Here is a 25,315-nt window from a genome sequence, read left to right on the forward strand (position 1 = left end):
TATTGTAAAGGAAGTTTGATGTCTGGTTTCATGAAATCAGAAAGACTGAAAATGTAGAGTCATCATCATTGTCAGCATAAAGGCCATTTTTGCTTCCTTCAACCTCCAGCCAAACCTCCTCCATTGTTTTAAGAGCTAGAATAGAGGTCACGGGGGCTTGGTTAGTATTGGACCCATCGTCACATGATACATGTACTGCACAATCTTACCATTATCTCCTAGAGTAATATGTACATTTTTATAATTTACTAGAATTTGGTATGTTAGGAAATATAGACCATCTACTGGAGCTATGAACTTTCCACTTCCTGTGTTATAAATACTTTGTTCATTGTAAAAAACGTTTTCAAACTTAATTGGGCCATCAATAGATGGAAAAGAAGATGTCAGTCCAACATGAAATGCATAGATTTTTCTTGTATTCGGTAATCCTGGAAAGCCTGGATGACCATGAAGACCTGGAGATCCTGGAGGCCCAGCAAATCCTGAAGGACCTGTTTTACCAGGAGTACCTTGTGGAACTTTATCCCCAGGATCACCTAGAACATACAAAAACATATTTAGTCAAATTCTGAAACTTTAAGGCATCTTTTAAATAGATATTCATATTGCAAGCTTTTCAGTTTACAATAATATATGTTTTTTCCAGAAACAGCGCCACTCTTTTGCATCGGCTGTGTCTGGCATTTAATCTATGTTATTAATTCACACGAAATTGTACATATCATAGTTCAGTTAATAGTTTTTCTTGGACTGAATTGTTTAAGAAAGATAAAATGTTGAATATCAGTGTATTAAAGTAAGGGTCACTTTTAATAAAACATTAGGGGCTGAGTCGCGATTACAGCGGTAGTCATGGCAAAGAATGTCACCATAACATCAGACTACTGCTTTTTCTACGGGAGTACTTTTTCCAGAGACTTTGCTGAAGGCCGCTATTAGACATCAACACCGTCTCATCTATAGAGCATAAGAACAGAAGCTAGTGGCATCAATACCTAATGTCAGCCCGCTGCCCGGTGGGCAAATGTAGGATTTTAAAAAGGGGGGGTTTCCAAATGCATACTATTAAAACTAAGTTATTTTCGCCAAGCTCCCAATACCTTCTGTTTTTTATGCTGCAAGTATTGGTCTGAACGTGTCCACCAGCCTAAGCCTTTATATTACAAGCTCCAATATAAAATGATGGTGGATATGTGCAGGCCGTAGCATAAAAACCAGCATAGATAGTGCCACACAAAATCAGCAGCACCTCCTAAATTCCATGCAGATTTTTTTCTGCTGCACGTACATGGGGTTTGGAAAACCCCATTCACATGAGTTAGGGTTTATTCAGAGGAACGTGTTAATCGTCTGTGTGAAGGGCGTGTTTTTTTAATGGCCGTCACATGGCTGCATGTATTTCTACGGGGCTATTCACACAGTCGTTGTTTTAACGGACCGTGTGAAGGGTCTGTAACAAAATAGGACATGTCCTATTTTTGTCCATTTTCACAGATCCCTTAATAGATGCAAGTCTATGAGGGATCTGTGAAAATGGGTCCCGCATGGGTGCAAATCGGCAGTGAAAAACGATTTCACACACGTTCGTCTGAATATAGCCTTATATGGTAATTTGTAGCGAATTTTCAGTGCGCAATCCACACCAAAAATAGGAGACAAGTCAGTGGCCTTATTCAGACGTCCATGTTCGGTCTGTGATATACGGACCACGTGTCGGCCGTATTTCCCGGATCGACCACAGTTCAGGGAACCGGACTCCTTGTATCACAGTTATCTATGAGTCCTTGTCTACTGCAGAAATACCATCCCCGGTCCCATACTGAAAACATGATTACAGTACAGGGCAGTATTCCTGCGGAGAGGCAGGGACTCCTATGATTATAGATGAGTATGATGCTAGAAGCCCGGCTCCCTGAACTATGGTCAGCCTGGTAAATATGGGCGATACACAGTTCATATATCATGGACCGAAGACGGCTGCCTGAATAAGGCCTTAGTCTAGTTACACAATGGGGTCAAATCCCATTTTTTTGCCACAATTTTTGCAAAATCACAGCAAAAACGTGACTTGACCGCACTGTGACAATATAGCCTAACTGTAAAGGATCTGCCAGGCACAGCTTCGGGGTTAACGCCCATAGGTAATCAGTCTTCACCTGAGTCTATGTCTCTGAGACTGACTCCAGCTTCCACCACTCAGGCTGGCAGGCTTAGGAGTGGGAGAGCCTATCGCAGCCTGGCCAGACTCAGCTAGCTCCCTCCCCCTGTCTATTTATACCTGCCTTTCCTGTTCCTCCTTGCTTGTGATTCTTTCCGTGTGGTTTCCTGGCCCAGCTACAGCTCCTACTATTTGATCCTGCTCCATACTGACCCTGGCTTACTGACTACTCTCCTGCTCTGCATTTGGTACCTCGTGCTCTCCTGGTTTGACTTGGCTCGTTCACCTCTCTGGTTGCTCACGGTGTTGCCGTGGGCAACTGCCCCTTTCCTTTGTATTCCCTTGTATGTTTGTCTAGTGCACTTACTGAGCGTAGGGACCGCCACCCAGTTGTACCCCGTCGCCTAGGGCGGGTCGTTGCAAGTAGGCAGGGACAGAGTGGCGGGTAGATTAGGGCTCACTTGTTCGTTTCCCTACCCCCGTCGTTACATAATCACAAGCCCATACCTAGTCTACCCTGGTCCCTGTCACTACTATGGACCCCCTTGAGACCCTGGCTCAGAAAATGCAGGGTCTCTCTCTACAGGTCCAGGCCCTGGCTCAGAGGGTCAACCAGCCTGATGCTACCATGGTAGTCCCCCTCACCTCACCTATTGAACCCCACCTCAAGTTGCCCGACCGGTTCTCAGGGGACCGGGGGGCTTTTCTCTCCTTTCGGGAGAGTTGTAGGCTTTACTTTCGCTTAAAGCCTCATTCCTCAGGTTCTGAGAACCAGCGGGTGGGTATAAGTATGTCCCGGCTCCAGGAAGGGCCCCAAGAGTGGGCCTTCTCCTTGGCTCCTGACGCCCCTGAACTTTCCTCCGTTGATCGTTTCTTTTCTGCTCTTGGACTCATTTATGACGAGACTGACAGGACTGCCTTTGCCGAGAGTCAGCTGGTGACCTTACGTCAGGGTAAGAGACCTGTTGAGGAGTATTGTTCTGACTTTAGGAAGTGGTGCGTAGCTTCTCGGTGGAATGACCCTGCCTTAAGGTGCCAGTTTAGTTTGGGTCTGTCGAATGCCCTGAAAGACCTGCTAGTTAGCTATCCCTCTTCTGACTCCCTAGACCAGGTTATGGCTTTAGCGGTACGACTTGACCGACGTCTGAGGGAACGACAACGTGAACGTTTATGTGTTTTCTCCTCCGACTCCCCCATGATGTCTTCCGAGGTTCCGTTGCTTCGTTCCTCCCCGGAAGACTCAGAGGTACCTATGCAACTCGGGGCCTCCGTGTCCCCCCAACAACGTAGAGATTTCCGCAGGAAGAATGGTCTCTGCTTCTACTGTGGGGATGACAAGCATCAAGTGAACAACTGTCCTAAGCATAAGAATGCAGCCGGAGAACTTCCGCGCCTAAGTGATCATCGGGGAGGTCACTTGGGCGCACAGGTATTTCCCGTAAATATGAAACGTAATAAGATCTTGCTTCCCTTTCAGGTCTCTTTTGGTGGTAGGTCTGCTACCGGCAGTGCCTTCGTGGATTCAGGGTCCTCTGCTAATATCATGTCTGTGGAATTTGCTAGGTCTCTTGCTATGCCTTTGATTGATTTGCATAAACCTGTCCCGGTAGTGGGTATCGACTCCACTCCTCTTGCTAATGGTTATTTTACACAGCATACCCCTGTTTTTGAACTCCTTGTTGGCTCCATGCATTTGGAGCAGTGCTCTGTACTGTTGATGCAGGGATTATCGTCCGATTTGGTTTTAGGCCTTCCCTGGTTGCAGTTGCATAATCCCACGTTTGACTGGAATACTGGGGAGCTTACCAAATGGGGTAATGAATGTTTGACGTCATGTTTTTCTGTTAATTCTATTTCTCCTCCTGAGGAGGTGAACACGCTACCTGAGTTTGTTCAGGACTTCGCTGATGTTTTCTCTAAGGAGGCCTCCGAAGTGTTACCTCCTCATAGAGAATACGATTGCGCTATCGAATTGGTACCAGGAGCTAAGCTTCCTAAGGGTAGGATATTTAATCTTTCTTGTCCCGAACGTGAAGCCATCAGAGAGTATATCCAGGAATGCCTGGCCAAGGGTTACATTCGCCCCTCTACTTCTCCGGTAGGTGCTGGCTTCTTCTTCGTAGGGAAGAAGGATGGTGGTCTTAGGCCATGCATTGACTACCGTAACCTGAATAAGGTCACTGTAAGGAACCAGTATACCCTTCCTTTGATTCCTGATCTCTTTAATCAGGTTCAGGGGGCCCAATGGTTCTCCAAGTTTGATCTACGGGGGGCGTATAACCTTATCCGCACCAAAGGGGGGGATGAGTGGAAGACTGCGCTTAACACTCCCGAAGGTCATTTCGAATACCTCGTCATGCCCTTTGGGTTGTGTAATGCTCCGGCGGTCTTCCAGAATTTCATAAATTAGATTTTGAGAGATTACCTGGGGATATTTCTTATAGTGTACCTTGATGACATACTGGTGTTTTCCAAGGACTGGTCCTCCCACATTGAGCATGTCAGGAAGGTGCTCCAGGTCCTTCGGGAAAACAAACTGTTTGCAAAAACCGAAAAATGTGTGTTTGGGGTACAGGAGATACCATTTTTGGGTCAAATCCTCACTCCTCATGAATTCCGCATGGACCCCGCCAAGTTTCAGGCTGTGGCGGAATGGGTCCAACCTGCCTCCCTGAAGGCGTTACAGTGTTTTTTGGGGTTCGCTAATTATTACAGGAGATTTATTGCTAACTTCTCGGTCATCGCTAAGCCTCTTACGGACCTCACTCGCAAAGGTGCTGATCTCCTCCACTGGCCTCCTGAGGCTGTCCAGGCTTTTGAGGTCCTTAAGAAGTGCTTTATCTCGGCCCCGGTGCTGGTTCAGCCCAACCAAATGGAGCCATTTATCGTGGAAGTTGACGCATCCGAGGTGGGAGTGGAGGCTGTCTTGTCCCAGGGTACCAGGTCCCTCACCCATCTCCGCCCCTGTGCCTACTTCTCCAGGAAGTTTTCGCCCACTGAGAGTAACTATGATATTGGCAACCGCGAACTCTTAGCCATTAAATGGGCATTTGAAGAGTGGCGCCACTTCCTGTAGGGGGCTAGGCACCAGGTAACGGTCCTTACCGACCACAAGAATCTGGTTTTCCTAGAATGTGCCCGGAGGCTAAACCCGAGACAAGCTCGATGGGCGCTATTTTTTACCAGATTCAACTTTTTGGTTACCTATAGGGCTGGGTCTAAAAATATTAAGGCCAATGCACTGTCGCGTAGCTTCATGGCAAGTCCTCCTTTGGAGGAAGATCCTGCTTGTATTTTGCCTCCCGGTAAAATCATTTCTTCTATTGATTCTGATTTAGTCTCTGAAATTGCGGCTGATCAAGGTTCAGCTCCCGGGAACCTTCCTGAGGACAAGCTGTTTGTTCCCCTGCAATACCGGCTAAGGGTACTTAGGGAAAATCATGACTCCGCACTATCTGGTCATCCAGGCATCCTGGGTACCAAACACCTCATTGCCAGAAACTATTGGTGGCCTGAGTTGCCTAAAGACGTTAAGGCCTACGTCACCGCTTGTGAGGTTTGTGCTAGGTCCAAGACTCCCAGGTCCCGACCAGCGGGCTTACTACATTCGTTGCCCATTCCCCAGAGACCTTGGACACATATCTCCATGGATTTTATCACCGATTTGCCTCCATCCCAAGGCAAGTCGGTGGTGTGGGTGGTAGTAGACCGCTTCAGTAAGATGTGCCATTTTGTGCCCCTCAAGAAACTACCCAACGCCAAGACGTTAGCTACCTTGTTTGTCAAACACATACTGCGTCTCCATGGGGTCCCTGTCAATATTGTTTCGGACAGAGGGGTACAATTTGTTTCTTTGTTTTGGAGAGCCTTCTGTAAAAAGTTGGAGATTGATCTGTCCTTCTCCTCTGCCTTCCATCCTGAAACCAATGGCCAAACGGAGAGGACTAATCAATCTCTAGAACAATATTTAAGGTGTTTTATCTCTGACTGTCAATATGATTGGGTCTCATTCATTCCCCTCGCTGAGCTTGGTGGTTTAAGTGGCTTGTGAACTAAGTGGAGTTCTAAAACCGGATTGTGTTGCTGTACTTCTGTATTGTGTTGCTGTATTTCTGTGTTTGTGAATCTGTTTTGATTGCTAGCAAATAGAAGATAGCAAAAACTCACACAATTTAAAAAAAAAAATTTGTAAATTTTTTTTTTTTTTTTTTTCTTCCCTTGCAGATTCGTTCCAGCTGAGCAGTTGACGAGGGGGAAGGGGTTAACTGGACACAGATTCGTTCCAGCTGAGCAGTTGACGAGGGGGAAGGGGTTAACTGGACACAGGTGGTATAAATTAGTCATCAGACCTCATTTTGAGCTTGCTCTTTCTGAGCTTGGTGGTTTAAGTGGCTTGTGAACTAAGTGGAGTTCTAAAACCGGATTGTGTTGCTGTACTTCTGTATTGTGTTGCTGTATTTCTGTGTTTGTGAATCTGTTTTGATTGCTAGCAAATAGAAGATAGCAAAAACTCACACAATTTAAAAAAAAAAATTTGTAAATTTTTATTTATTTTTTTTCCCTTGCAGATTCGTTCCAGCTGAGCAGTTGACGAGGGGGAAGGGGTTAACTGGACACAGGTGGTATAAATTAGTCATCAGACCTCATTTTGAGCTTGCTCTTTCTGAGCTTGGTGGTTTAAGTGGCTTGTGAACTAAGTGGAGTTCTAAAACCGGAGTTGAAAAGAGGAGTTGAAGCCCCAGTAAGTACTCTTCTTTTTCTTTGACAATTGTTCGCTGTTTTGGTGTAACTTGGATAATGGATAGCAAGATTGGAGGTTTTCTTCAGTGCACAGTTTGTCATATGTATACACGACTGGAGCCGGAGTTCCAGGGTGAATATCTCTGTGGCAGATGTGAGCATGTTGTTCACCTGGAAGCTCGTATTAGAGATCTGGAGGAGCAGAATGCAACACTGAGGAGGATAGACAATTTTGAGCGGAGCTTGCTGCTCACAGAGCATGCAGTTAGTGGGTTAGAACTGGAGGGTGAAGACATGGGTGAGCAGGATCAGGTAAGTAGCTGGGTTAATGTAGTTAGGGGCAGTAGAAAGGGGTCAAAGACAAGGAAGGCCGATCCGGTTTCTGGCATTCCAAGCAAAATTGCCAGGTTGGGTGATGATGCGAGGGTGTCAGTCTCAGAAAAGGCAGCCCTAGTGGATACTGATCTCCCTAACAGCCGGGAGAACAGCCCAGCTAGTAGTCGGCGGGATGGTAATGCAGGCAAGCCAAGACAATTGATAGTTGTAGGGGATTCTATAATCAGGAAGACGGATAGAATAATTTGTCGCCAAGACCGCCTCAACCGAATGGTTTGCTGTCTCCCTGGTGCCAGGGTTCGGCATGTGGTGGAACGGGTGGACAAATTGCTGGGAGGGGCTGGTGATGATCCAGCTGTCGTGGTCCATGTCGGTACCAACGACAGAATAAATGGTAGGTGGAGGAGCCTTAAGAATAATTTTAAAGAACTAGGCTACAAGCTGAAGGGAAGGACCTCCAAGGTTGTATTCTCAGGAATACTGCCTGTGCCATGCGCATCACAGGAAAGACAGCGGGAGCTTAGGGAGTTAAATGCATGGCTGAAGTCTTGGTGTAGAGGAGAAGGATTTGGGTTCCTAGAGCACTGGGCTGACTTTTCATTGGGGTACAAACTGTATTCTGCAGATGATTTGCACCTAAATGGAAGGGGGTCCGCTGTGCTGGGGGAGAGAATTCTAGCTGGGGTGGCGGAGTATTTAAACTAGGGCTGAGGAGGGAGGTCAATGTAGAAAAAAAAGGGGTAGCCAGGTTAGAGAGGGGTCAGACTATATTGGTGGGGGGAGAAACAGAATGTGGGGAGAGGACTAGACAACAAGATAAGGAGATCCTTTCGTTACAAAACATCAGTGTAAATAAAAAGGACCGATTAATGTCAAATCACATTTCTGATAATAAAAGTGAAAAACTGACAGGCAAGTTAAAGTGTATGTTCACAAATGCCAGAAGTCTAGCAAGCAAAATGGGGGAGCTGGAGGCCTTGATACTGGAAGAAAATATAGATATAGTTGGTGTTGCTGAAACATGGCTGGACTCTTCACATGACTGGGCTGTAAATCTACAGGGTTTTACACTTTTTCGTAAAGACAGGACAAATAGGAAAGGTGGTGGTGTATGTCTGTATGTGAGAAGTGATATGAAGGCGAGTGTGAAAGAGACAATAGTGGGTGAAGACTGTGAGGAGGTTGAAACCTTGTGGGTGGAACTAGAAAGGGAGGTAAACACTGAAAAAATTACTTTTGGTGTAATCTATAGACCCCCCAATATAACTGAGGAGATGGAAGGTCAGATATATAAACAGATGGAGCGGGCTGCACAGGCGGGTACTGTAGTGATAATGGGAGATTTTAATTTCCGGGATATTAATTGGTGTCATGGTTCGGCTACAACTGCAAAGGGGAGACATTTCCTCAACCTGTTGCAGGAAAATTTTATGGGCCAGTTTGTGGAAGACCCGACTAGAGGTGAAGCTCTGTTGGATCTGGTCATTTCTAATAATGCAGATCTTGTTGGGAATGTCAATGTTCGTGAAAACCTCGGTAACAGTGATCATAATATAGTTACATTTTACCTATACTGTAAAAAACAAACGCAGGCTGGGAGGGCAAAAACATTTAATTTTAAGAAAGCCAATTTCCCCAGGATGAGGGCTGCAATTCAGGATATAGACTGGGAAGAACTAATGTCAAATAATGGAACAAATGATAAATGGGAGATTTTCAAATCTACTTTGAGTTATTATAGTGCAAAATTTATTCCTACAGGTAATAAGTATAAACGACTCAAATTAAACCCCACATGGCTTACACCTTCTGTGAAAGGGGCAATACATGACAAAAAAAGGGCATTTAAAAAATACAAATCTGAGGGTACAGCTGTAGCCTTTGTAAAATATAAAGAGCTTAATAAAATCTGTAAAAATGTAATAAAATTAGCAAAAATACAAAATGAAAGGCAGGTGGCCAAGGATAGTAAAACAAATCCTAAAAAATTCTTCAAGCATATAAATGCAAAAAAGCCAAGGTCTGAACATGTAGGACCCCTAGATAATGGTAATGGGGAGTTGGTCACAGGGGATCAAGAGAAGGCAGAGTTACTAAATGGGTTCTTTAGCTCTGTATATACAACAGAAGAAAGAGCAGCTGATATAGCCGGTGCCAGTGCTGTTAATATATCAGTTGATATACTGAATTGGATGAATGTAGAGATGGTCCAAGCTAAATTAAATAAAATAAATGTGCACAAGGCTCCGGGACCAGATGGGTTACACCCTAGAATTCTTAAAGAGCTTAGTTCAGTTATTTCTGTCCCCCTTTTCATAATATTCAGAGAATCTCTAGTGACAGGTATAGTGCCAAGGGACTGGCGCAGCGCAAATGTGGTGCCTATTTTCAAAAAGGGCTCTAGGTCTTCCCCGGGTAATTATAGACCAGTAAGCTTAACATCCATCGTGGGGAAAATGTTTGAGGGGCTATTGAGGGACTATATACAGGATTATGTGACAATAAATAGCATTATAAGTGACAGCCAGCACGGTTTTACTAAGGACAGAAGTTGTCAAACTAACCTAATCTGTTTTTATGAAGAGGTGAGCAGAAGTCTAGACAGAGGGGCCGCTGTGGATTTAGTGTTTTTGGACTTTGCAAAGGCATTTGACACTGTCCCCCATAGACGCCTAATGGGTAAATTAAGGACTATAGGTTTAGAAAATATAGTTTGTAATTGGATTGAGAATTGGCTCAAGGACCGTATCCAGAGGGTTGTGGTCAATGATTCCTTCTCTGAATGGTCCCCGGTTATAAGTGGTGTACCCCAGGGTTCAGTGCTGGGACCACTATTATTCAACTTATTTATTAATGATATAGAGGAAGGGATTAATAGCACTATTTCTATTTTTGCAGATGACACCAAGCTATGTAATATAGTTCAGACTATGGAAGATGTTCATGAATTACAGGCAGATTTAAACAAACTAAGTGTTTGGGCGTCCACTTGGCAAATGAAGTTTAATGTAGATAAATGTAAAGTTATGCATCTTGGTACCAACAACCTGCATGCATCATATGTCCTAGGGGGCGCTACACTGGCGGATTCACTTGTTGAGAAGGATCTGGGTGTTCTTGTAAATCATAAACTCAATAACAGCATGCAGTGTCAATCCGCTGCTTCAACGGCCAGCAGGATATTGTCGTGTATTAAAAGAGGCATGGACTCGCGGGACAGGGATGTAATAATGCCACTTTACAAAGCATTAGTGAGGCCTCATCTAGAATATGCAGTCCAGTTCTGGGCTCCAGTTCATAGAAAGGATGCCCTGGAGTTGGAAAAAATACAAAGAAGAGCAACGAAGCTAATAAGGGGCATGGAGAATTTAAGTTATGAGGAAAGATTGAAAGAATTAAACCTATTTAGCCTTGAAAAAAGACGACTAAGGGGGGACATGATTAACTTATATAAATATATTAATGGCACATACAAAAAATATGGTGAAATCCTGTTCCTTGTAAAACCCCCTCAAAAAACAAGGGGGCACTCCCTCCGTCTGGAGAAAAAAAGGTTCAAGCTGCAGAGGCGACAAGGCTTCTTTACAGTGAGAACTGTGAATTTATGGAATAGCCTACCGCAGGAGCTGGTCACAGCAGGGACAGTAGATGGCTTTAAAAAAGGGTTAGATAATTTCCTAGAACAAAAAAATATTAGCTCCTATGTGTAGAAATTTTTCCTTCCCTTTTCCCTTCCCTTGGTTGAACTTGATGGACATGTGTCTTTTTTCAGCCGTACTAACTATGTAATACTAACTATGTATGTAATTTTCCCTTAATAACCGGGTCAGTAACGCGTCAGGGGTCTCCCCCTTTTTCTGTAATTTTGGGTTTAATCCACGGTTCTCCTCCGTTTCACCTGGTAGTTCCAACAATCCCGAGGTAGAGGTCGTTCATCAGGAACTGTGCACAGTCTGGGCCCAGGTTCAGAAGAACCTAGAAGCGTCCCAGAGCGTACAAAAAACTCAGGCTGATAGAAAACGTTCTGCTAACCCCTTGTTTATGGTCGGGGATCTGGTGTGGTTATCGTCTAGGAACTTGCATCTTAAGGTCCCGTCCAAGAAGTTTGCTCCCCGGTTTATTGGGCCGTATAAGGTAATTGAAGTCCTCAATCCTGTCTCCCTCCGGCTGGAGTTACCCCCATCTTTTCGTATACACGACGTGTTTCATGCCTCCCTCCTTAAACGCTGCTCCCCGTCCTTGGCTCCCTCGAGGAAACCTCCTGTTCCCGTTCTCACCCCTGAGGGGGCAGAATTCGAGGTGGCCAAGATTGTGGACAGCAGGATGGTCCAAGGCTCCCTCCAGTACCTGGTTCATATGAGAGGATACGGGCCTGAGGAGAGGACTTGGGTACCCGCTCAGGATGTTCACGCTGGGATATTGGTCAGGAGGTTTCACCTTCGTTTCCCCAATAAACCAGGTCCACTTAGAAAGGGTCCGGTGGCCCCTCATAAAAGGGGGGTACTGTAAAGGATCTGCCAGGCACAGCTTCGGGGTTAACGCCCATAGGTAATCAGTCTTCACCTGAGTCTATGTCTCTGAAACTGACTCCAGCTTCCACCACTCAGGCTGGCAGGCTTAGGAGTGGGAGAGCCTATCGCAGCCTGGCCAGACTCAGCTAGCTCCCGCCCTCTGTCTATTTATACCTGCCTTTCCTGTTCCTCCTTGCTTGTGATTCTTTCCGTGTGGTTTCCTGGCCCAGCTACAGCTCCTACTATTTGATCCTGCTCCATACTGACCCTGGCTTACTGACTACTCTCCTGCTCTGCGTTTGGTACCTCGTGCTCTCCTGGTTTGACTTGGCTCGTTCACCTCTCTGGTTGCTCACGGTGTTGCCGTGGGCAACTGCCCCTTTCCCTTTGCTTTGTATTCCCTTGTATGTTTGTCTCGTGCACTTACTGAGCGTAGGGACCGCCGCCCAGTTGTACCCCGTCGCCTAGGGCGGGTCGTTGCAAGTAGGCAGGGACAGAGTGGCGGGTAGATTAGGGCTCACTTGTTCGTTTCCCTACCCCCGTCGTTACACTAACAGCACTAAACTAAAAATAAACATTTTAACATACTATACTTTATATATTCTACAAATGGGGTCAGGATGAATGGGAAGCAGGATGGAGAGGGGAACTCACCAGCCTGCAGGTCCAGTCGGCTGTGTAGAGAGAGGTGTGATTGGTGGGTGGGATCTCTCCATACGGAGCTTCTGCTTCTCATGCTCATATTCCTCTTCTGTAAGTCCTCTCAGGGCCCCAGTGCAGTTACTTCAGAGTTACATTGCAGGGTCCGTTCCTTTATCCAAGGAACTAATGATGGGGCCCTCATTCAAATGTTTAAAGCAGCTGAGAAGCGGGCGGGCCCCTATTTTTTTCATCATTGTGGCCGGGCCCCTGACGGCAGTACCAGTAGTACTGCCCTGTTGGTGGCCCTGAGCACACAGGTTGTAGTCATGCAATGCACTTTATGTTTCTGTAAGCCTCTTTTTAGAGAAGTTTAGAACACCCGAAATACCTGATAAGGAGGTTCACCAAACCTCATAACACATTGCTGGACTACTACCTTATGTAAAGAGGAAAGCTCTTTTTTCCGTCATTACCTATGTGATGTTGATGTTTCCCCCCCACTACTGATATCACATATAAAGCTAAAACTGCTGTTATTGTAAAATTGCTAAATTATTTTGCCTTTTCAATATATTCCATACTCTGGAATGGTTTGCCTTTAGCCATAGGACTCCTAACATTCACAGTTTTAAACATACCATTGCACCCAGGGGTGTACAAAGAGGTATTTGGTTAATATAGTAAAAATTAAAATGAGAACCCTTTCTTGTGTTGGTTTACAGTACCATACCCCTTTCCGCCTAGGTAGGAGGACTTGGTGCTTCTTTGCCAGTGGCGGATTAAGTAGACCATAGACCCTGGACTGTTCCACAAACTTGGGCCCCCCTTCCCCACTGCCACTCTGCCATGTCTATAGTGAACACCATCTTTTTGTGCGAGCATTGACAAATGAGTGTTACGATTCTTCTTTTCAAAGGGCTGTGTCCCTACATACGGACAGTCTCCAACCATTGCTGACTGTATCACATTGTGTAGGGACACATCCTCCTGACAATGGGAATGGTAACACACAGTTGTCTATTAGTCCTGGGTACACAAAGACTTTATGTGGAATAAAAGGATTTCCTACAACAGACATGTCAGCAGAGGGGACAGAACCTTTATAGATCCAGTGACTCACAAATAGCGTCTTCTCTGATGGGAGTCGTTCTCTGTCTTCTCCATCTGACACAGACCGGTATGGCAACTTCTCCTGATGAGACATCTTTGCTCCTCGCTTCTGCAGTCAGTTCCAGCCTCTAGAGAAACACAAAATTTCAGACACCAAGGCCCAGGTCCATACATTAAAGAGGTTGTCCGGGCACAGAACGTTTTTTCATACTGATGACCTATCGATGTGCCCGGACAACTCCTTTTATTCAGACTAAAGCCTGGTGCACACTTCCATCTCCGTTTTCACGGCCGTTTTTCACGGATCTGTGTATCCGTGATTGGATCAGTGTGCTTCCCATGTGTACTCCGTGTACACTTCCGTGTTTCAGTTTCCAAGAGGAAACTGTTCCCATTCACACTATGTACATGATATTGTGAGCGCCGCACATGCTATTCACTGTCCAGCGGTAGTCACTGTCCAGGGTGCTGAAAGAGTTGCTGCCGATCAGAGCAGCCCCTTTAACTCTTTCAGCACCCTGGACAGAGACTACCGCTGGACAGGGAATACCATGTGCGGCGCTCACAATATAGGTTATTATTGGTTCATTAAAAAAAAAAACAAGCAACAAAAAACAAAGTTACTACTTACCCTGAACTCCCTGCTTGCCTGCTTCTTCCTCAAGTCCGGCCTCCTGATATAACGTTTCAGACCATGTGACCGCTGCAGCCAATCACAGGCTGCAGCGGTCACATGGACTGCCGCGTCATCCACGGAGGTCGGACTGGATGTCAGAAGAGGGACGCGTCACCAAGACAATGCCCGGGGTACGTATCAACTTATTTTTCTTTCTATTGCTGTGTTCCAGCACTGATCAGCAGCCTCTTCTCTCTACCAGTGCTGATAGAGAGAAGGGGCTGCCGATTAGTGCAGTGCAATATCTGTCTCTATGTGTACCTCTGCCCACCTGGCCGTTTCTAGGAAACGGCTCCATCACGGATGCCTTCCGTGTGCCTTCAGTTTTTTTGACGGACTCATTGACTTCTATGAGCCACACGGTCACGGAATCTCAGACAAAAGTAGGACATGATCTACGAGAACAACGAGATCGTCAAAAAAACTGAAGTGTGCATGGCCCCATTGAAATGAATGGGTCATGGTACGAGCCGTCAAAAAAACGGCTAGCACCCTGAAGGAAAAAACGGAAGTGGGCATGAGGCCTAATAAATTAGAATGCATACAGACCCCAGACCTTCTAAACTATTGCCGTCCCCAGACCAGACCCCCCCTAAGCAAATACAGACCCCAGAATAAGCACCCTAAATAAATACAGACCCCAGAACTAGCATCCTAAATACAGACCTCGGACGAGACCCCTAAATACAGACCCCAGACTTGACCCCCTAAACTAATATAGACCCCAGACCAGGCCAGTTGTCTAAATACAGACCCCATTTATTAATACAGACCCCAGACTGCTAAATACAGACCCCATAAACTAATACAGACCCCAGACCAGACCCCTAAATACAGACCCCAGACCTGACCCCCTAAACTAATGACCCCAAACCTGACTCCCTAATCTAATACATACCCCAGACCAGACCTCATAAACTAATACAGACCCCAGACCAGGACCCCTAAATGCAAACCCCATAAACTAATACAGACCCCATACCTGACTCTCTAAACTAATACAGAACCCAGACCCCCTAAATCCAGACCCCCATAAACTAATACAGAGCCCAGACCAGATCCCCTAAATATACAGAGCCCAGACCCGATCTAATAAATATACAGACTCCAGACCAGACCCCCTAAATATGCAGACCCCAGACCTCCTAAATACAGACCCGAGACCAGACCCCTAAATACAGACCCCCAGACCAGTCCCCCTAAATATAGACCTATTTACTAATACAGACCCCAGACCGCTAAATACAGACCTCATAAACTAATGCAGACCCCAGGCCAGACCCCTAAATACAGACCCCAGACCTGACCCCCTAAACTAATACATACCCCAGACCAGACCTCTTAAACTAATACAGAACCCCAGGCCCCCTAAATACAGACCCCTTAAACTAACAGAACCCAGACCAGACCACCTAAATACAGACCCAGACCCCTTAAACTAATACAGACCCCCTAAATACAGACCCCTTAAACTAATACAGACCCAGACCTCCTAAATACAGAACCCAGATCAGACCCCTTGTATACAGACCCCACACCAGACCTACTAAACTAATAGAGACCCCTTAAATACATACCCCCTAAATACAGTCCCCAGACTTCCTAAATACAGACCCTAGACCAGACCACCTAAATACAGACCCCTAGACCTCTTAAACTAATACAGACCCCCTAAATACAGACCCCTTGAACTAATACAGACCCAAACCAGACAAGCTAAATACAGACCCCAGACCCCCTAAATACACACCCCAGACCACTTAAATGCAGACCCCCTAAATACAGACCCCAGACCCCTTAAGCAAATCCATGATCCCCTTATTCATACCTAGCAGCTCACCTAACATCACGGTCTTCTCTCCTGCTGTTGTTGCAGGACCTGTGGTCATGTGACCAGCAGGTCTGTAATCAGTAACAAGAACTGCAGGCATAAGGTCATCATGTGACCATTATGTCGGCAGGTTCTTTACAGAACATACACAATGTCGTTTTGTCGTGTTTTTTCCCGCGATACGGGGCAAAATCGCGGCAAAGATGCATTGTACTTGGGGTGGCTATGGGACCCCCGGACCCCGGGCGGCCACCCAAAACGCCCTATGATGATCCACCATTGTTCTTTGCCCCATCTCTTTTCCATGATTCCTGGGTTAATTCCCGCAACCTTGTTTGTAGGTCCTGTGGAGAAGAGATGCCTGCACACGTTCTTGTCACTCTTGAGGAATGCAGCCACAAGATATTTGATAAATCTTAGGCTGGTGGGGGCCCCACCGCTGGGACCCCCATAATCATTAATATGGGGGTCTTGAGTCCCCATACCTCTTCACCAGCATGACCGCAGTGAGGGGTTTGTATAGGCCGACTTGTAAGCGGGTGATGCTGCCCCTTTAAATTGAACTGTCTGCCAGTGAAGCCTCCATGTTTGTTGCTACCTGCGTTCTGTGTTCCCCCCTGTGTGAGGTGATGTTTACACCGATGTGTTATCAGTTACATTCCTGCCATGTTATGTGCAGCCACTAGGAGTCACTGCAGTAGGAGTGACATAGAGATAGAGCTGCCTGGCAGGAAACAGGAAGGAGTGTGTGTGTGGTAGCACAGAGGGAAGTCAGAGAGGACTGCTGCAGCTTGGTAGGGAGAGAGTGCGGCCTCCCAGTGCCTGGCGAGAAGCTGCAGGATGGAGGTCCTTTCTACAAGAGAGGGATTGTGGGGGGAACAAGGAGGTTACCCTGTGAGTAGTAGGAGATGCCTAGGAGGAATTAGAAAGTGGCGTCCATGTTGGAGTATGCCCCAGAAGAGATAAGTGGGGAGATGTCTGTTGCTTGTTCTCCTGCATTATTGTGAAGAGACCTGTCAACGGGTGAAATAATGTAAAGCAACTGCAATTATTTTGAGCGGTCCTTAAAGACACGGTAACCGATTCAAAGACTTGGACTTAGAACTGTGTGAGCGTGTTACTCCAGAGCATTCCTCCAAAGTGACTGGTGCACCCTAGGCGTATCAGGGCAGGCTGTGGGTAGAGGGTAGCCCCTCAGCGACCCGTAGAGGCTTTGTGGGAACAGACTGCAGCGCCTGCAGTCACTTTGGTGCAGCCCGACCTGGTTAGAACTCCTGCAAAGTGGAGAGCCCAATCCCGTTTTAGGACCGCTCGTGTTGTTTGCCACTAGTTTAAATAAAACCCATTTAAACTGCTGCCCTCTGTGACTATTGAAGAACCACCCCTTACAGGCTGTAAAGCATGCGCTCTACTACACAGTACAACTCTATAGGAGTTACGGAAACAGGTGACTGAGAGGGCTCGGTTGTTTTTGTAACCCCCATTGGGAAACAGTGCACATGCTCGACAGCTGCTCCATACAAACTCCACACCACGGTTGTGCTGTTAAGAAGGGATGAGGGACTCTAAACCCCCATACTGATGATTGTGGGGATCTTAGTAAACTAATATTTCTCGTCTATTTTTTGCAAAGGTAATAAATGTTTGTGGCAGGGAAACCCCTTTAAGAAATTTTACTCTATCTTTCTGAAAAAAAAAGCTATACAGGAAAGCGGATATCCCGAGCGTGACGTGAACGTTAAAATTAGTCTACAGATTTGTTTCCAAAAAATATTACAAATACTTACGCCAACTGCTAAATCATCCACAAATCTACTCTCAATGCACTGGAGCTGAAATGTATCATCGTTTTGTATTTATAGCTGTCTTTTTCAGTGTAATCGAGCTTTTCATTTCTGGGTTAATATATATATATATGAAAATCCTGTTAATCCTGTCTCAAAACAAATGTTTTAAGTTATAGTTTATCTAAAGTTAAATGCAAAATAAATTCCACATATAAATTAACAAAATAATAACTTTCAAAAACAACATTAAGGCAAAGGTCACACCACATAAAAAATACTGCAAAAGAAAGGGTTGTAGCTGTAAGCCAACTAATAGCAAACTTATCCCTCCAAAGAGTGGAAAGCAGCAGCATACAGTGGTGCTAGAAAAGTACAGTGACTTTATCAGAAGATGCATGTTTTTTTTATATTAAGGCCAGGGTATGAAATGCCAGTATTAGTACATTTTCCCTTCGTGTTATATGTTTTATTTAAAGGGGCATCTTCACCAATTAAAGAGACCACCGTACTGTTTGCAAATCTGTCTGCGTGTTTCAGGGCAAAATTATTAGTAAACAGTTTGGAGAGGTCAGAACTTATACGCACTCCTAAATACGTTATACCCCTAGAAGGCCAGGAAAACGGTAAATTACTTTTGAGGAGTGATAGTGTCGAGGGCGGAAGAGATACATTCAAAGCCTCGGACTTGGATAAGTTAATCTAAAAGTTTGACAATGATCCAAAACAGGCCAACTCGGACATCAACGATGGGAGAGATACATGCGGGTTCGTAAGATAGACCAAAAGGTCATCAGCAAATGCAGAGCACTTATATTCCGTCCCACCTATGAGAATACCCTTAATATCCGAGCTGCCCCGGATAGAGGCCTTGAGATGCTCCATGACGAGGACGTACAGCAATGGGGAGAGAGGGCAACCCTGTCTGAAGCCATTATGAATAGCAAAAGGCGCAGAGAGGAAGCCGTTTATTTTTATTTGGGCAGATAGGGAATGATAGAGGGCCATAATTTTACCTATAAAGGAAGGACCGAGACCTATTTGTTGGCGAGTCTGGTGAAGGGCGGGCTAGGATATTCTATCAAATGCCTATTCGGCATCCAGGGACAGGATCATGAGAGGGATGTGATGGGACTGGGCATGATGAATAATATCTAGGGTTTTCAGGGTATTATCACGCGCATCCCGGCCAGGCACAAAGCCCACCTGATCCGGATGAATTAAATGGGAAAGGTGCTTATTTAGTCTGTTAGCAAGCAGTTTGGCGTAGACTTTTAAATCCACATTGAGTAAGGAGATGGGGCGATAGCTGGAGCAGCAGAGCTGCGGGTCCTTACCCGGTTTAGGGATAACCGTAATATGGGCCAAGGTGGAACCCGTGGGGAACAAGACTGCAGGGGAAATAGAATTAAAGGTGTGGAGAAGAAGCGGTGCCAGACTGTCTGTCAAAGTCTTATAGAATTTGGCAGTATATCCATCCGGTCCCGGACTCTTCCCCCCAGGGAGATACTTAATAACTGTGAGGAGCTCCGGCAAGGTAAAATCAGCATCCATCTCCTCAGCCACCGCACCAGATAAGGGCGTGAAGGGAGAGGGGAGAGAGGTTCGATCCGGGGAGGAAGAGCCAGCGGAGGGTCGAAGGTTATAAAGATCAGAGTAAAAGGTATGAAAACAATCTGCAATCTCGGGGGTCGCGTGGACTACATGGCCAGAAGGGGATTTAATGTTTAGCATATGGGATTGGGCCAACTGAGCCTTTAACGCCCTGGCCAACATGCGTCCGCTTTTGTTACCAAACTCATAAAACTTACTCCTATAAACTTGGAGGGCGTCTAGCATCTTGGCAGGCGCTCTGTAACTCCCGCAGAAGTGGGAGAGAAAGCGCACGCTTGTGAGCCAATTCAAGGGAGCTGATTTTTTGGAGGGCAAGTTTCAGGGAGTGGGCCCGTTCTCTTTTAAGGCGTGCGCCGTGTTTTATAAGGACCCCACGGAGCACACATTAGAGCGCCTCCCACTGCATCATGGGAGAAGTGGTATCATGGGCGTGGTCGGACATAAAGTGCTCAACCGTCTGCAACAGCTCAGTACCACAAACCCCATCAAGAAGCAGGGACTCGTTAAGTCTCCAGGACCAGGGACCTTTAGTGAGTAAAGGAAGGTGTAGGGTACAAAACACCGGGGCATGGTCCGACCATAATATGTTGCCTATGGATGTGGAAACCGCCCAAGGGAGGGCATGATGTTGGAGGAGGATGTAGTCTAAGCGACTGTAGGTACCATGCGGGTTAGAGTAGAAGCTAAAGTCTTTATCAGAGGGATGTTGATGGCGCCAAGCATCACATAGTTGAAGTTGTGATAGTGCGCGCCGCACCCGTCTGATAGCGCCATAGGCGACACTGGAGCGAGCAGTAGAATTATCTAGGGTCGGGTCCAGAGTAAGATTAAAATCACCGCATAACACCACAGTCCCCCGCACAACTGGTATGGCAGTGTCTATAAGCTGAAGGAGGAATGGGACCTGACCGGTATTAGGGGCATATGCATTGATCACCGTGAACTCAAGCCCACCAATGTTCAAGACAAGGATGACATACCTAGCGTCAGTGTCGGTAACAATATTATTGACCTGATGGTTGAGGGATTTATGCAGAGCTATGGCTACCCCACAGGAACTGGAGTGTGGATTGTTACTAAAGTGCCAGTGTGTATAAAATTTGTGTCTAATGGGCGGGGAGTGACCCTCCTTAAAGTGTGTTTCCTGGAAACAAGCAATGTGTACCTTACGCTTATGGAGGTGGTGCAGGATCGGCGCTCTCTTCTCAGGCGTATTCAACCCCTTCACATTGAAGGAGGCCACAGTGAGGTCAGCCATTGACGCAAGCAGAACCGCATTCTGAAATGTTCCGGAGAGAACAGGAGAGGAAGGAGTCCAGGATCACCACAAAGAAAAGGACAAGAAGAGGGGGGAACAATCTAGGCAAAGAAAACATTGCGTCAGAGAAAAACAAAAACAAAAAAAAAGGCAGCAACACAGAGACTGCCGCATAAGCTAAACACAAAAATATAAGGGTCCAGTGAACGACAGCTGCGCTCTGGATTGGTCCAGTACCTACGGGGGGAAAATGACAGCTATTCATGAAAGCGACCCACTCTTCCAGCATATAATATCATAAGTATAAAGATACACAGCAATTGTTATAGATACAATGAGATTAGAGGGGAAGGCATATGGCAGCAGTATTGGACACAATTTCTTAGGCAGAAAACAAACTAGGCATCTCACAGTAAGTAAGAACTAAGAGGACTTTCAGGAACATAAAAAAATCTCGGAATGCAAACTATGTCCCGAAGTGGACACAGGAGGCTCCTGTCAGCCCAGGTCCTCATGCTGAAGGGGCAGTCTGATCTAACGGAGCTTGTTCCCAGCCGCGTCTGCGACTGGATCAACTTCTGGGGCCCCTCGGGGACCGACCCCCCATGGAATCCTGGCGTGACAAAGGAGGGCGTCCTAGCTGGGGTCCCCTGCCTGCAGAAGACAACAACGAGGGCCACTCTTGAATAGAAACAGAAGGAAGGCCAAGCTCTCTGAGACACACAGGCAATTCAGTGGGAGACCTCAGAGTATAGATGTGACCATCGCGCCGGACCATTAGGGCAAAGGGGAAGATGATGCCTCGATTCCGGAGAACCTCCAAAAGGGGCTTCAGCGCTGCTCTTTGTGCCAAGGTGTGTCTGGACAAATCCGGCAATATACGTATCTGCGTCCCGTGGTGATAGATTGATGAATGTTGTCTGACTTTTTGCAGAATAGCATCTTTAATGGCATAGAAATGTATCCGGCAAATAACATCTCGAGGCCGTTGGTCATCAAGACTCAGTGGGCGTAGGGCTCTATGAGCTCGGCCAAGTTCAATATGGGTATTTGGCGGGTGACCCAATAAGTTGTTGAAGATGGTGGACAATGTGGAGAAAAGATGGGATGCTGGAACAGATTCAGGTAGACCCCGGATACGTATGTTGTTCCTCCGATTACGATTCTCAATGTCGTCCAGATGTTGTTGCAGGGTAAATAATTGAGCAGAATGATGCTGCAGAGTGGATTGAACAGTGGCCAATGTTGCATTGTCAGCGGCCCGGTCTTGAGCGAAGGTATCCACCCTAGTGGAGAGTGAGGAAAGTTCCGCTCGGAACTGGGAAAACTCCAGTTTACATTCGTCCTCTATCTGTCTAGCAAAGGAAGTCATATCAGCCCTAGTGGGTAGCAATTGGGCCATCTGACGATTGTCCTGGAGAGTTGCCGGTCTATTTTCACAGACAGGTCCAGATGAGGAGTCTGTGTGACTTAATCCAAAAACAACCGGAATTGCGAGCAGAGTCGTGAACATGGTAGCTAGAGGAGAGACTGGCGAAGCCCTGACTGTGAGCACGGGAGGGAGGTAAGGGCTGATGGGGCGGGGTAGACCCTTTGGGCATTGAGGATGAGGGATTCTGGTGGGCATGAGGGGGGCTACCCCAAGAGGAGCCAGAGGACCAGGCAGGGGAGGCTCTCAATGGGCTAGGGCCCTGGTGTGGTTGGGGGGGTACGGGGACCTGAGTATCACACACAGGGACATGGGGTCCATGACCCCCGTACTCACTGTTAAGTCCCAGCAGCTGCAGGTGCAGCCTGGAGAGGACTTGCTGAGAGTTGGAGCAGCTCCAGGGGCTCAGAGACGTCACAGCAGGAGACCTCAGGTGCCACAGTACGGTGAGTACCTGGAGACGTCCTGCTCCCACCAGGAGCCATCAGAGGTGCTTCCGGTCCAAGAGGAGAGGTCGGGAGGACTTCCTGGTTCAAAGGATCCACTCCCGATCCCTGCATGTTCTGCAGCACATGGCGGTGGCCATCTTGGAGGGCCACATGCGTGCCAGGAATCCGCAGGCCGCCCTTGGCAGCGGCGGCGGCAGCAGTGGAATGCGGAGGGGCCCTCCCAGGCACGACCACTCCATCAGGTAAGGCCGGCCAGGACCGAGAGGCGGTGCAGACAGGGTTTGGATCAGCCATGCCGAAGCAGCGTTCCACCCTCAGCAGCAGAGGTGGCATTTAAAGTCATTAGGGCCCTCACAAGTCCGGCCCCACCAGCAGGCGAGACCGGCAGGGACTGAGTAGCGGTACCTGCAGGGCCGGAATCCGCCTCGCCGAGGTCACGGCGGCCATCTTGGGCGGCAGTTCCTCGTGGAACCCGGAATCCAGCATCTGCCTCGCCCCCGTCCTGGAGACGGGAATCAAAGGACCCCAGCGGAGGCAGCCAAGAAGGTAGGGAGCCGTCGGTATGGAGCGGTGTGGAGCCCTCAGGGCAGTGGGTCGGCCCAGGTGGCAGGGCCAGGCGGTCATCTTGTCCGCGGGCCTACGGCCGGCCCAGGCCCCTCAGTTGCATGGGTGTCTGCCTCCCAAAAAATGCCCCAATATCAGTCTGGGGAGATGGAGGTTGTGTAGAGGAGGCCACGCTGCCTTTTTTGGTTGCCTTCCCCATCGTAAAAGCTGGATGGCAGCTGATTTAATGGACACCGGTGGAGGAGCTCAGAGAAGCATGCCTCCCCCATTAAATATTTCAGTTGCGTTCTAGTAAAAATTGCTGTAAATCTAGTTAATGTTTTCGGTAATATGTAATTATTGTACGAAAATACAAGTGAAATATTAAAGCGACCCTCCAGTCCAAAATAAAAATATCACTATACTGTACATGACAAATGTATAGTAAACATACCTAGTGCCCTCCTTTTGAAAGATGCTGTCGCCCCCTTTCCATGTATGTGAAATGGCTACCACAGCGTCAGCTGAAGCTGCAGCATAAGAGCTAAAGTATATAACAAGACACAGCACGTCAGCAGCACAGAGGAGCGCATCAGGGACGAAGCATCTGCCTCTTTTTGTGCAGCTCTTCCGCTGCAGTTTTAGTCGGAACTCTGCAACGGAACCTGCAGCGGAAGACACATGCACAATGTGAACACAGCGCTGCTTGTTTATCTGGGGGCAGGAGGGCATGTCTCAGACTACCATAGCACACCACTGCCATTTTACGTACATGGAAAGGGGGCATTAAAACGGACAAACGGTGGCAGAATTTTTTAAATGGAGGGCACGAGGTATGTTGTATTCCGGGTTGTCACTTTAAGTTATTTATGTAAATATTTCTGTTTCTTTCCTTTTTAGGGAGAAGAGGACAAATACATAGAGATTAAAAGAGCACTACAAATAGAAAATGTGCTAAATAATAAAATAACATATTCCAGCAATCACTCCCTTAAAAAGGACCTCTCACTAGGTCCTAAAAAGTGAACCATCAGTCTCCCCTTATTACCACTGTCTTCTGGACTGCAGCGGTGCTTTTGTTTTATTTCTACCCCCCGTTCCTGAGATATGTCCCCTGGTTGTTTGGGTGCCAACTATGCTAAAGAATCGCTGGCTAGCCAAGAAGGTGCCAACGCCAGTGATTCTCCGGCGAGGGGCTACCTCACAGCCCCTGTCGCTGTCCTATCACTGTGAGGCTGCTTTATACAAACTGTCTTAGCTCAGTGTGGTCTCACTAGATCATGCTGAGCTAAGACAGTAGTTCCTATGTTTTCGTGCATAGTTGAGTCACTTGGACTTGTTTCCACTGCCGTCGAAGGTATGGCTTTTTGGCCACAATTCTTCGATGAAGATCACTTCTGTCCAGACTTCCTCGAACAGTAGGTGGGTGTACCTGGGTCCAGTGGTGTAGCTATAGGGGTCGTAGCGGTCGCAATAGCGACCGGGCCCCGAAGTCAGGGGGTCCGCGCCCCCCCGCACCACATCAATAAAAAGTTAACATAGTAACTGGGGCCGCGGGCCCCGGTTACTATAGTAACTACAGTACTTACCTTCCTGCTTCCGGAACGCAGCGGAGGTCCTGACGTCACAACACTATGCGCCGCGCACAACATCCTGATCCTGGATAGAGTCAGGACCTCCGCTGCGGCTGAAGAGGAGAGTAAGTTTAATATCCCTGTCTTCTGAAGCTAATTGGCGAGGTCCGACTCCCGGGACCCGCCAATGAGCTCTTTTGAAGGGGCCGCAGTGCTCGTACGAGAGCTGCTTCCCCTTCAGTCCGGTCACTTGCTCACACTGTGAATCCGTGTCGGTGATTCACAGTGTGAGTGAGTAAGGGAAATTAATGGGAATCAGCTCTCGTACGAGTGCTGCGGACCCTTCAAAACTGCTGATTGGCGGGGTCCCGGGAATCGGACCCTGACCCATCAGCTATTGATGGCCTATCCTGAGGATAGGCCATCAATGTTTAGGGACTGGACAACCCCTTTAAGCCTACGATGTAGCAGGCTTAGAGGGCCCATGAGACAGGATCACAGATTGTGTGATGCTGTCTGCTGGGCCCTGTATCTAAGTCAATCACATGGTAGGCTTAGATACATGGCCCATGTGTGATCCTGTCTGATGGGCCCTGTATATAAGCCTACCACACGGTAGGTTTAGATACAGGGCCCCAGCAGACAGTAATCTTATAC

At 47.2% G+C, this 25,315-nt stretch overlaps 1 protein-coding gene across 1 annotated transcript; it reads right to left on the reverse strand.

The window, feature by feature from the left end:
* Positions 1-28: 28 nt before the first annotated feature.
* On the reverse strand, positions 29-18,676 carry LOC142741707 (complement C1q and tumor necrosis factor-related protein 9A-like). The gene is given in 3 exon segments (XM_075851048.1): positions 29-181; positions 184-539; positions 18,619-18,676. Coding segments are annotated over 3 exon segments (567 nt in total).
* Positions 18,677-25,315: the final 6,639 nt, after the last annotated feature.

This window comes from Rhinoderma darwinii, chromosome 2, assembly GCF_050947455.1.
Source record: "Rhinoderma darwinii isolate aRhiDar2 chromosome 2, aRhiDar2.hap1, whole genome shotgun sequence".
Taxonomy (NCBI): domain Eukaryota; kingdom Metazoa; phylum Chordata; class Amphibia; order Anura; family Rhinodermatidae; genus Rhinoderma; species Rhinoderma darwinii.